Raw genomic sequence first — 13,386 nt, 5'->3', positions numbered from 1 at the left:
AGTTTCTTCCCTGGTTCTCTGTGTCACTGAGGAATAACCCCTTTCCCACTGCTGCTGCAGAGCACCAGACACTGCTTAAATGGTGTGACATAACAGTGCCTGTTCTGTGACGGCTTGATGTTGAATGGCAGCATTCTCTATTCAGCTGTTGCTTTTCCTCCTGCTCCTGTTCTCTCTGATATTGTTACTTATTGTCCACAGAAAGAAAATGTGAGCCAAATAACATCCAACTTGTAATATCACAATGAGTGAGAAGTGAAGCAAACTCAAGTTACCAGTTCTGTAGTATTGCTTGTAATGGATTTGTGGTGCTTGTCTGCTGTGGAATTCTTGTGTATAAATCAGCCACGTGAAAAGCATTAAATGTGCTGAAAATACAGTACAGGAGTTCAGATCGTATAAATAGATACAGCAAGAATCTTGCATCTTGCCAAGGACATTTCAAATAATGAATGTCTTGCATTCAATGAATTTGTTCCTTTTCTGAAGTCTAGATGTTGCTATCACAGAAACTGCCATGACAGCTGACACTTACAGCTCTCCTGCTGGTAACTTGAATGGGAGCTCAAGGGTCAAAAGGACCATGGAGATTGCCTCTTGCCCTCTAAAGAGGATCCTTCTTGGATTAGGCAGAGTTTCAGCAACTGGTGTGAGGAGAACCAGAGCTAATGAGGGTATCAGTCTCCAGGAATCTCTTGGCACCGCTTGTTAGTGGTAAATGACATTTTTAGAAAAAGTTAAATAAAAAGTTAATTGCTCTCAAAAGAGAACACTTAAAAGGAGGTTGTAAGACCTGTGTATTTTTCCTGCTTTCAATATAGCCTAGTGCGTGTCTGACAGCGCTGGCTCCTGAGCATGCACTTGACAGTGTTGGTGAGAGCACCCACTTGTGGGGGCCTGTGCTTCCTCTGTTCCAGGTTCTCTGAGCCAGACCCCAGCCACACGCTGGAGGAGCGAGTGGTACACTGGTACTTCAGCCAGCTGGACAACAACAGCAGCAGTGACATCAACAAACGGGAGCTGAAGCCTTTCAAGCGTTATGTGAAGAAGAAAGCCAAGCCCAAGAAATGTGCCCGACGTTTTACTGACTACTGTGACCTCAACAAGGACAAGTCGATCTCACTTCAGGAGCTGAAGGGGTGCTTGGGAGTCAGCAAGGAAGGAGGTGAGTGCCTTTCCTTCTCCACTGCATGAGAATAAAAGACTTAACATGGAGTTACAGCAAACTCTGGAATCAGTTTTCTCACACGTGATTCAAAAGTGCCAGTTTGTGTGAGAAAATGAGTGGGGTTAATACCCTGCCATGGCGATCTAGCTCGTTATTTGTGTAATGGCTCTGTCTTAGATCCCTTATCGTGGACCTTTGTGCTAAGGACTATACAAAAACAGGGCAAAAAGATGAGCCTTGCCTCATTGTGGTGCCTGCTTACCCTGCTTGCACTGTAGAAGACCTTGGAAACAGTAGTTCAGATCAGGTCCCTTCCGAGTAGTACGCTGCTTACAATATTCTGTTGTCTCAGCCGTGTAGGTTGGATGATGTATGAGCCAGCACAGACAAAGTCCTTCTCCAGAGACCCTGCTGACTAACAGAAATAATATTTATTTTCATTGCTAAATCCAGCATGCAGGAAAGTGGATGATGCAGAGAGAACAACTCAGAAGGAAAGTGCAGGGCTGTACTGTTGCCCTTTTTCAGAGTTAAATTGCACTTTAAGATTGGGGGAGAAATATGGCATATGAATAACACATTTTCCTTTCTGTTTAGCGCCTGAGCAATCAACCCACTCTCCTTCCTTTTCTTTCTCTTTCATCTTCACCTCATCTTCTGTTGGGATCGGGACCAAATTGATACTTTTAGAAATTTTATGGATTGAAACTGTTCAACCCAAATTCAACAATTATCAGTCATTCTTCACTGTGGGCAGAGTTGCTTGGCAGGAGAAGGCAAACGGAGATTCCAGGGGACTAATTTCTTGTGCAGGTGTTTTGGCTGTGCGGACAGCTCTTGTTATAACCATCATGCCAGCTGAGAAGGGTGGGAACTTGCTTTCTCCAGGCTTAACCTTTCCTTAGTTCTTTCCTCAGGTTTAGCACAGGTGGGAAGGGAGTCAGTGTGTTTGGGTGTTGGGAAGCTGCCTTTTCTAGGTGCTTTGCAAACATCTTAGTTATCATAATAAGTCTGTTGCATTACTCATCAGCTGTGAGAAGCATTCAGCTTCCCTAGCTCAGTGGAAGGTTTTTCTTAGTCATCGGTACCTTACTGAGGAATGACATGCCAAAATAGCAACACTGTTCCTTAATTTTATTACCTTCCCAATAAGATGAATATGCCAAATGAGTTTTATTGCTATTTGGCCTGGAATAAGACTCTTTGGAATCTGCTGCCTTGGCCAACCTACTGTTCAAAATTTAGTTTATGGAAGAGGGGAGAGAAAAAAGAGAGAAGGAAGAAAATGTTAATCTTTGAGTCTGTGAAGGGGAAAGAAAGCAGCGAGACATTGTTGTGATTGCCTGATTGTCCAACTATTTGCTAAGAACACAGCCTTGATCTTTCATGCTTTCTTCTGTTGTATGAGGACAGGATTGTGTGCAAAAAGGGGCTCTGACATTGTTTTATCATACAGCTCCACGTACCTACTAAAGGCGTGATAGGCCTTGCGGATCAAAGATCAATGGGTAAGCTATGTGGAAGGAGGACCGAGGCGGCAGCTAAGGATGGTGAGGGCTAAAAGCAGTAGAGGGGGAAGTGTAGGGAGCAGGTTCTGACATGTAGGAAAGAATGGAGGGACAGTATTCTAGAGGTGCAGTAAGCAGGTCTGTGACGGATCTTTTTTAAGAAGTCGTGAATTTGTGAGATGGTAGCTGACATGCTTGCTCTGCTTTCTGTTCACAAGAACTTCTAAATTAAGGAATAACTGGTAGCTTACCCCATCTCCAACTTTGCCTTATCCTGAGCATTGGTGCATGCAGTCGGTCAACTAGTTCATGCATTTGCTCTCTGTTTCTTTCTCCATACCGTGGCCTCCAAACATCTGCTGGGGCTGAAGTTACTGTATGTCCAAGCCAAGAGCTAGTTGGGAACCTTTTAATGACGTACTTTCAGTTGTAAACTGCCAATCAGATGAAACCACAGCTTTTCATGGAAATGTTTCTGTTTCAACAAAAGTTTTGCTAGAAGGGCTTTTCTGGTCTGGGTTGGATGAGGAAGGGGTTAGAGGGAGGCAAGGAAAGTCATAATTTCCCCTGGATATACTTCATTACAAATGAACTTGCCTCAGATGTTCCAAATCCTGGTTGAGTATCCAGCAGCATAAGGACTAAAATGAAGTGGGTCATCATTCCAGGTGAGTGTGCCTTGTGCTAGGCAACTGGAACATTTGTGATGATTTAGAAAATAAAACAAATTCTATAGAGTTTGGGATGCTGAGGAAAACAAATGTTAAGGCTTCTGCATCTTTGTCAGTGTGTTGCTTTTGTGTTTTTGTTTTTTTTTTTTGTGGCCAGTTCCATCCAAACATGGAAATAGTCTTGCTTGAAGAGGAAGCGCAGGGCGTAGATAAATCAGCATTTCTATAGTGCCTCTTGGGCACTAGATAGTCTAAATAAATAAGACTTATGTGGGATAATTCAGCTGGGATATTCATAAGGACGATCCTTAATCTGAGCTCTTTCCAGCTTAGGATCAGATGTGTCCAAGATGTGTAGTTCGATCTGTCTTCCCCTCCTCAGCAGCTTCTTGATGCCTGTGGTAACTTGATATGTGGATGCTGCCAGCTAGTGGTTCTTCAGTGAGGAAAATAGCTGTCCAGTCTGCCAGCAACTCTTCCTCTTCTCCATCCTTCTGACGACCCAGAAAGTTGCTGGGAAATCTGCTAGGTCTGGTGGCCGCTTTGCACAGCTGTTGCCCCTCAGCTTAAACCAGATGTGTTTCTATCAGGGGCAACTCAGATGGAAAAACACCATTCCTGGATCCCAGAATGGAGCAGTCACATAGAGCCAACCTTTGAGGGCTTGCAGAAGCCTGCAAATGGTTTTGTAAACTGGGACAGAATGGGCAGGGCGGGCTTGTAGCTTGTAGCACGCCAGAAACAGTCTTTGCCATCATTTGATCTAGGATTGTCTGTTTGAGAAGATCTGGAAGGAAAACAGACTGATTTACAGTCTGTTAAAAGTTAGCGGTTGTCAGTGCAGTCTGCACAGCCTGAGTTAAGGGAGGGAACCATCTGTGATCAAAGAACAAATTTAGTTCTGTGCATTAGTCAAAAGGCAGGGTCCTTGTGAGGAGATACACACACTGACTGTAAAGCTTTGCTGGAAAGTTACTGGACCCAAGATTAGTCGGAGTCCAGTGATGCTGGCGAGGAGGACTGTAGATCCGAGCAAGGCTTATACTAGTGGCTCTGGCTGCAAAATGCTGGAGTTGAGTTTTACTTCTATATTCTTCCAAATTCAGAAGACAGAGTCTGCATTTTGTGCCTGCCCAAAAAGGAGCTAAGGGATTAAGCAGTGAAGAAATGTCCCTCTGCCAGCTGACGGGAAGTTTCCTTCTGCCAGTTCAGATCCCGTGATTGCTTTGCCATCCAAGAGCTTGTCAGATGGTAGGTGTTGGGCGTGCTTCACAAGCCATGAGGACTTCTGAGGTGGAACCTCACCACTGTCTGTGCCAACAGTCAGCTATCAAGGGCACAGTCCAGAAACAGGATCAAAATGTCTTAATTAGAAAGGGTGTATGTGCATGTAATTAAACAGCATATCATTTTCTGTCGGTGCTGGGCAAATATAACAGGAAAGAAGGAAAAATAATGGACAATCTAAACAGCAGATTTAATTCAGTGATGTTTGGGACCCTGCTTATTGGTTTCCACAGAAGTAACTGATTTTCTGTGTGCTTGGGAGGCTTCTGGGAATGAGGGTGCTCTATAACACTGGTGTGCAAGCAGCTGTGCGGCAGCAGGTAGCAAGGAGCAGTCACCTGGGAAAGGCCTCTGGACTGATGATGGTGGAAGGCTGACAACAGTCTGAGAGGCTGAGAAACCTGTAGCCAGGTAATGACTGACTTAATAAAAAGGAAATTCAGAGTACATTGAATTACAGTTAGATTAGAATGTAAACAAGCTGCACTGCTTCAGGGCTTGGTTTTGTTTACCTTGTTCAGATACCTGGTTTGGAGCTCAGCAGGGATGCTGTAGTTTGTCGCCTTTAATCTTGAAGAAAGTTACTGATGATTAGTATGAATCAGGACATCAGTATTGTGTTGAGGACACAAGACAGGGCTCCTGGTAGCATGTTTGCCCCCCATCAAAGGTGAGAGCTTGGCTTGGTAAGTCTGATCAATCGTTTCTACCTGTGAAAAGCTGCAGGGTTTCCTTGGGGCTTTTCCTTGTGAAAGACACCTGGCCTAGTCCAGTGTGGCTAGAATTGTTACCCAAAATAGTGTACTTGTGAGGCTGAGCACATACTCTGCATTATGAAACTCCGAATGACGCGATGTTACCCTATAACACCCAAGGACTTCCCAGGTTTATGTTAGTAACCCACTGCTGCCGTCTGCCACATTTCTTCCTCTCTTTCCTGTCGACTTCATGCTCAGTGCAGTGTTCTGGCAGGGTTTCTCTGCTGTAAGTACCGGTGGCTGCCCTGTGCTTACACCGAAGGCAGCCGGCTGAAGGCGATACTCCCTGCCTTTGGAGTGACGGGTGGTGAGCTTCGGGGTAGGCTCCCAGCACAGATGCACGGTGCCGTTCCCTTGGAGAGCTCAGAGTGCGGCTGCGGGAGAAGCCCGGCCCGGATAGTCCCTCCCATTTCAGGGGTGCTCCCCACCTTTTGTATCAGCTTGCTTGGAGCTCCCAACCGCGTTCCAGAGATGTGCAAAAGGGGTCTTTGGGGGTGCCTTCTGCCTTACCCGGCCAGCAGCCCAGCCCCGGCTGGAGGGTGCGGCGGCTCGTAAAGGCCCTGGGGTTTTATCGCCAGCCCCCGGGAGAGTCCCAGCTGGCTGTGGAGGAATCGGCCCCTTGGCAGCAGAGCTCTGAGTGTTGCACACGGGTGCAGAAATCGGTGAACAGCAGCAGCTCCTCTGATCCCACCAGGGCAGACGGCTGATACAAGGATGGCGTTATTACTGTATCTTATTAACGGTCTCTAAGGCCAACAGGTTGTGCTTTCGGACCCACTGCAAACAGCCACTGCCACTTGCTTTCCTTCTCTCTTTTCCTTCCCAGCGGCTCTGCTTCTGTCCTGCTACCCAGCCTCACATCCCCCCGGGCTCCTCCAGTCCCACCCCTGCTCTCTGAGCTTCTGCGACCTCGCTCTTGCACCGAGCTAATTTTGCTTTAGCTGCGAGTGTGCAAAGTACTTAAACCCAGCAGCCAGGCTGTGCGCGCCGTGGGGCCGCATCCCGCAGCTGTGCGGAGCTCCCCGTGGAAACACCGGGTGCGTGGGTCTGTGTGTCAGGTCGGGGCATGCACAAATCGCACATCGAGGAGAAGGCTTCAGCTGGGCTGGAGTGGAGGGTGGCAACAGGCTTGCTGCTTCTGGCCGGGAGCAGGAGATCCCAGTTCCTGCTAATCCCTCACCTGAAATCAGACCAAGCAGCTGGCAGGAACTGTAACGAGCGCTCAGGAGCTCCTGTAATCCCTGAGCTGTCTGTACCCCGCGCGTGGTAGGAACAGGTCTGCTGTTGAGGGGAGAGCCCTTGTCACGACGTGAGCTCGGTGTGGTGCAGGGTGCGTGTGCCTGTACCTCGTGATGCAGCCACAGCTCTGCCAGCTGTCCCTGCTGTTCTGCCAGGCAGGAGTTCTGGTCTTTCATTTTAGGTACCTGTTTGATTGTTTGGTCCAAGCTAAAAATTTAGTAAACTTAGGCTATCTGTATTGCCTACAACTTCACTTTTCTGGCTGCTCCCTGTTTACATGACCTTGTTTTGCTTGCTCTTAGCAAAAACTGTTTCGGGAAACTTCATGGCACTACTTGCATCCTTCCTTTCTTCTTCCTCCTTCCACAGTTTAGTTTAACCTTGTAATTGTTGCTTCTTGCCCTCTGGATTTTGTGACGTTAAGATACTACGACACCAGGTATTTAACATCGCTCATCTCAAGCACATTAGTCTGACTCTTGCATGTGAATCTTAAGGAGTGCTGGCAGGACTTGCTGTGTGCACACTCAGAGGAGCTGCTTTGAACCTGTCCTCCGGCAGCAGGCAATGGGGAGGCTCCTTTGTCTTGCCGTGGCATTTATTGCCTTTAATATGGTTCTTGGATTTTACAGGTAGCCTGAGCAGTTTCCCCAATGGAAAAAGACAAGGCCTTAACCCTTTCAGTGAGTATCTTGTCAGAATATTTCCTTTTTTTCTGTGATAACTGTGTCCCAAAATTCATTCTCCCTTGCTCTCCTATGTTCACAAATACTAATATAGAAACAATTGGGAAACAAAGTTCATAAGAGATGTGAATATTATAACACACAGCTCAGCTGCCTCATCTCAAAGTCCAGCACTGCGTCTTCAGCTGAGGCGGACAGTACGTTGCTAAGGAATTAGAACAGGATACAGCATCTATGGGATGAACACTCTCCTACCCTATTCTCCCTGCTTCTAGCAAGCAATGGTTTAGGTGATTTGTTGTGTTTACATTACACTACTCAATGAACAAGTTCCCATGAAGACTCTTCTCTGTCCCAGTGAAGGTCTGCTCGCATCTGTATTTTGTGGCAGTGAATCGCACCCTTTCATCAGGCATGAAGAACAACTTTTATTTGTTTTGCTCTTAGGCCTCCTGCCTCGTGGTTTCATTGGGTGCTTCTCATTTTGGATTCTGAGAAACAGTGAGCAGTTCTCCCCTTCCTGTCTTCTCTCCTGCCACTTGTTCTATAGCCCTCCAACATATGTCTGGCTAGACTCCTTGCCATGTTGAAGAGACCTAGGCTGTGCATTTGCTTGATGACAGAAGTCTTCCTGTGCCTCTTGCTATCCTCCTTATCTTTCTGGGTACCTTATCTGGTCCTGATGAGATGGGCTGAACAGAGGACTGAAGATAAAGATCAGCTAAGCTTTGTACACTGATGTAGTGATGTTGCCTGGTGTATCCTCAGTTCTGAGCATGTATTTGATTTTTGTCTGCTGCTAAAAGCTGAGTGGAAGCATTAAAATTCTGTACTGTGGCTTCAACCTCTTTCTTAATCACTCAGTGTAGGACAGGTCATCCCCACTCCCCACTCACACACTGCATTGCATGTATAGACATTGAAATCAATCTGCTATTTTTACAAGCTGGTCATTGAGCACTGTGAGTGCCTTTTGCAGAGCTGTGCTATCAGTTTTGAATATGACTATCTGCAATAATTTTGTGTTTGAAAATATTCACCCTCCCATGGCAGGGCATGTCGATTAGCACCGATCCCAGTGAGGCCTGTCTGGTAACCTTTCTCCTTTTCAAAACACAAATCCATGCTTCTCCCTTCTCTTCGCTGTGTTTTCACTTGTAATCAATCCACAGAGCTCTTGCTCTGAATCCTGTAAGAGCTTTGGTTCTTTAAAAACCTTTGAGGGGCTTAACAAAGCTTTCTGAAGGAAGGAATGCGGGGGTGTGCGCATCCATCTGACTTGGTAAGCAGCACCCTTGCACCATCCACTGGGACACTAAGAGCTCAGCAGGATCCAGGGACCCCCAGCTCCAAATATGCTGTATCCCCACTGTGGATTCAGTAAGCTGGTAGGCTTCAGAGTGCATACCAGAGTGCCTGCAGTCGCTAAGAACTGTTGAGCAGGGAGACTGATGCATTTTTGCTGTTGCAGAGGTGGCTTGCTGTCACCCTGCATGCCTGCGGCTCATGGGGAAATGGTGGCAGGGCAGCCCAGCAGCAGGGAGAAGAGTGGAGGATGAGATGTCGGACCAGTTGTTTGCCCAGACTGCAAGCCCGTTTCTGAGGAGGCGGAGGGAGAGAAAAATGGTGGTTTATGTTTAAAAATGTGTCAGTCCCTAGGGCTCTGTGTGACTCATTCAATGCTTTTTTCAGCAAGGCTGTCTCATTAGCCCCTGGTTGTTTTCAGCCTCACAGCTTACTCTGGGATCTCAGCCTTCTGGGGCCACGGCTGCAGCAGAGGCTGTACTGTGTCTGTATCAGGCAGGTGCCCTTTTGGTTTTAATGTGCCTTTTTTCCTTACTTTCCCTGCTTCTGTTTTGTTTTGTGTTTGTTTTTTTTTTCTCCTTGCCTAACCCCACCCTTTCAGTAGGTCGACTGGTGTAGCAGCAGAAGACAGGAAGGGAAGGCAGAACGAAAAGGAAAGAAAGATCCAGCGACAGATGGACAGACACCTTGCTGCTTGTGAACAAGAATGCAGCATCAGCAACATCCAATGTAGCAGAAGTGGCACCCCAGAACGTTTGCACTTTTTAATAATTGGTTTGGGTTTGTTTTTAATTGCTTTTCAATGCCATTATCTAATACTTTGGAGAGTGGGGGGAAGCAGGATCATGACTTTTTAAAATTGGAACAGCTACTGATGATGTAAAATTGGATTCACTGGGACTCAGAGAAAGAGAATTTTATATACTGTATATAAATATATATGTAAATTGTACAGTTGTCTTGTACAGGGATTGGAGTCACTGTTCTGTTCCTCCCTTTGCTTTTGAAGGCTCTTAGGGTTAGAGGGACACTTTGCATTTAATGGGTTACAATAATGCATTGATTTCTGCCACTAAACCATCATTCAGTTGCAAACCTTAACACCCCTGTGCAAAAAGAGCAAGTGTATCAGAATGGTTTGTGCTTGTAGATATGCACACAGTCCCTCAGATACTAAATGCTTCTTGGGAGCAGCTGAACCCCTTCTTTTCTTACTGTAAAGTCCTGTGCCACTCACAGGCAACTGGGCTTTTGAGAGAGCACAAATTTCACCCAAGTACTGGTGCACTAAAAAGCTGCTTAAAGTAGGAATAGAAAAGGGTTGTATTAAGGACACACAAATGTAATTTCTGCACCGGTTGCGAGCTGGGCAGAAATGAATTGCAAATGCATTACTGTCCAGGCTCAGAAGGCATGCTTAGCAAAGATGTGCCATGCCTCGGAAATCGAACGCTATAGGAAGGACATGGGAGCCATAGGCCTGGTAGAGTCAGCAGAGTGAAGTCTTGTGTTTTCCTCTCTGGCAAAAGTGTTCATCTATATGTTGTACAACAATAAAAATATTGAGAAGCCTGTTAAAAGCAGCATCAGCCTGGCTGTTGCTTTGCTGAAGAGCAAGGAACCTATTTGTCAGTGCAGAAAGACACAGTCATGCTGCTGATCCCCAAGAGTATGTTTTAATATGTTTCAACACTACAGCCTAGGCCATGCTCACTGGTAAAGGTCGGCCTGCAGTGACTGTTCCTGTCTTTGCTGGTTAGGAATCTCAAGCTCCTCTCCTGCACAGTGGTGTGCCTGCCTAGCTTAGAGCGTCCACTTCACCCATTGCACTGTTATCAGTACCTCCTCTGTTACCACACTCTGGTGTCACAGTACAGTAAAAGTGAAGGCTTGGATTGAAGAGCCTGGTCTCTCAGAGGCCACAGGGGCTGTTTCAGCTACCAGCAGTTTTCCAGAGTTGTTTCTTACTTAATTTCAGATACAATTGTAAAGTCAGCAGTAGGGCAGGGACACCTGCATTGGCAATCCTAGGTTTGGGCAGAGTGTGGTGGGACATAGTATTTTGCTTTGTGCATTTCCAACCACTGACAGCACTTGCCTGTCTGTGGGAAATGTTCTGAGCAGCCTCCCACTTCAGACCCGGCAATCCTTGTGCCACTTGTCTCTGGACCAAGAACCTGTAGTCGGAGATGATGACGTGCCACGCTAATATGAGATCACACCAACCATTGCTTGTAACAGCATTGTGTTACTGTGGAGACTGGGCTTGTCCCTTGAGGCTTTGTTGCTTTGGTAAAAGATGTTGCAGCACAGCATCTTCACTCTGCGGCATGTCCTCATGACACATCACAGCAGGAGTGTCCTGATGCAGTAAGTTAATGCCTTGTTGACAAAATTGAAAGTTTAAAAAAAGAACAAACAAAAAATCTTTCTGTAAATAACTGTTTAAGAGTAGTAATAACTCTTCCTCCTGAAACTAGATTGGAGCTAATCACAGCATTTGGCATGGTTGAAAACACCCCTGGTAATCTCTGAAGTATACATCCCACTATCATAATATAAAGAAGTTGTCTCTTTAGCAAGAGCAGATCCTGCTGATGGATCTTCATGGCTTCTTGCATACAATGTGTGTGCTTTTCTGGTCTGCAAGCTCCCGTCTTCTTGATTGCATCTTCTTTTTTAAATGCCTGGGGCACATCTTTTGTGTGTTGAAATGATTTGGTTTAGTGTATAGTTAGAAATGTCCCTGTCACTCATTAATCCTATTGTAGAAGTAAAGAATAAATCCAACTGTATAAAAAAAAACCCCACACCTCCTTTTTTAATATGCTAGTTTTAGGAATTAAAAGCTCTGGCTGCTGGGTTGCTGTTTGGTTTGGGTTTTTTTAATGTATAGTTGCATCCAGCAAAAGCAGCCAATTGGATGCCTATAGGAGTTCTGTCAGCCAGCTGCTGGAGCCAGGCAGTGCCTCACAAGGTTGCGGTGAGAGTGCAGAGATGCTAAAAGTCACTGCATCTTTTCTTCTGGAAATGTCAGTAAACCAGCCAGCCAACATTCCGGCCTGTCACATAAATTCTTCTGCAGACCTCCTTTTTCTCATCCTTGTGTCCTTCCTCTGCAAAAGGCCTGCATTCACATGTAGTTTGCAATTAAAATTGGATCCGTTCTTCAAGGAAGCCAAACAAGGGGTGGCTGTTGATGTTAGCTTTGGGTATTGATGGGTATTCAAGTTGCTGTGCTAGAGCTAACTTTATGGATGGATTAGGGTCCAAGCATTACATTGCCTTCCTCTTTACTTTCACAAGGCAAGTCCACGTCCCTGCATCCTGACTTGCTGGGTTTGCACAGGCCTCTGAGCAGCTTCTGGCAACACTTCTATATTGGCGTGCAAGACCCAACCAGCAAGATTCTGTAGCATCTGGATGGGGCTTTGGTTAGTTGTTCTGGGTTTGTGTGTTGGAAGATCATGTGGACAGCACCAGTCCCAATTTGTGTACCCCATCCTATCAGTTGTCTGAACAGTCCGTACTCATCAGAAGAGAGCAGTGCCTCAGCTCCCCTCTTCCCTTACTGCTTTTGTGGCCAGATAACTGGCTGGTCCACTTGGCTGCCAGGCCAAACATGGCCTTATCTGGCAATGGTAAGCACATTATGCTCTGCGTTGCATCAGTAGCATCCTGCTGAAGCTGGGGCATGGGGAGTTGTCAGCGTTGTGCCTGGAAACAGGCCCTGGGCATGTCTCTCCTCATCCTTCATGTCCTCCCGGGCCCCTCCAGCTCTGCTTTGAATGGCTTCTGAAAACAGCTGGGACAGAGAAGAGAACCAGGGCCCTGCAGTGCAAGTCATCTGCTCTTCCTGCCAGAAGCAAAAATCTTTCCTTTTTTGCTGATCCTCCAAGGACGTAGTGTGTTGGAGAGAACTGCATTATGGTGGGATTAATCCGTGTGAAGGCACCGCCTTCCAGGGCCTGAGTTTATATTGAATTTACCCTGCCCCAGCTCATTTCTGCCTATGGCATTGTTTGTTAGACTGAAAGGCATCTGTTTGATTTTGGTTTTGTAATAAAATAGATAACTTTTGCTTCAGTGTCTTGTGGTGGTTTCTTGTTCAGTCTTGGTTTCCAGAACTTCTGTCTTTCACATAATGCTCTGTTACCTGTGCCGTGCCACAGGAGAGGGAAGGGGACTTTCCTGCTCCCAGAGTCACGTGTCAGTCTTTGGTAAGGATCTGAGGTCCTGGGATGTTTCCCTCCTGTGTGTAAGCCTCCAGGCTGAATTAAAATGTGCCCCTGAGTGCTGCCCTGTGGTTTGATGACAGCTGCCTGAATCTGCACAGGCTGCTTGGAAAGGCTGTGAAGCTTCAGCAGGTGAGTAGAGGTGACCCCTGAAGGTGGGACACCCAGCCCAGTGGGATCTCACAGCATGGTCTCCCTAAAGCAACATCAGAAGACAGGCACTGCACCTCCTGCCTCTTCATGCCCTTTCACCTGGAAGCCTTCATACTTCACTTTTGCAGGTCAGGCTTCACTATATGGGAGCCTGAAATACTTTCTCCTAGGTGTTGTCCAAAACCTTTTAATCCTCGGAGCTGACGAGTAACAAACTATGCTGGGAAGTTTCTGCTGTTCCAAAACATGCTTTTTCCTAGGCTACAGGGGTGTAGTGTTCATCAGAGGATGCAGGACCAGGTCCGTGATGGAGGAGGCCACGCATCACAGAATTGCAGCATGTTCGGGGTTGGAAGGGACCTCTGTGGGTCATCTA

The 13,386-nt window shown here is 46.5% G+C and overlaps 1 protein-coding gene across 5 annotated transcripts in view; it reads left to right on the top strand.

The window, feature by feature from the left end:
• Positions 1-12,708, top strand: part of SMOC1 (SPARC related modular calcium binding 1) — a 136,158-nt gene extending 123,450 nt beyond the window's left edge. For 2 of the 5 annotated variants that reach the window (XM_075426244.1, XM_075426242.1), the window contains exons 11-13: positions 918-1,165; positions 7,264-7,314; positions 9,224-12,708. In XM_075426244.1, the coding sequence (XP_075282359.1) occupies positions 918-1,165; positions 7,264-7,314; positions 9,224-9,240 (316 nt within the window). In that variant the 3' untranslated portion in view covers positions 9,241-12,708. The remainder of the gene's footprint in view (positions 1-917; positions 1,166-7,263; positions 7,315-9,223) is intronic. The other 3 variants (XM_075426243.1, XM_075426246.1, XM_075426245.1) reach the window with 3 other exon arrangements.
• The last annotated feature ends 678 nt before the right edge of the window (positions 12,709-13,386 follow it).

This window comes from Opisthocomus hoazin, chromosome 7, assembly GCF_030867145.1.
Source record: "Opisthocomus hoazin isolate bOpiHoa1 chromosome 7, bOpiHoa1.hap1, whole genome shotgun sequence".
Lineage (NCBI taxonomy): Eukaryota > Metazoa > Chordata > Aves > Opisthocomiformes > Opisthocomidae > Opisthocomus > Opisthocomus hoazin.
The sequence above is the reverse complement of the archived record's forward strand: the minus strand, read 5'-3'. Positions and strand labels throughout refer to the sequence as shown.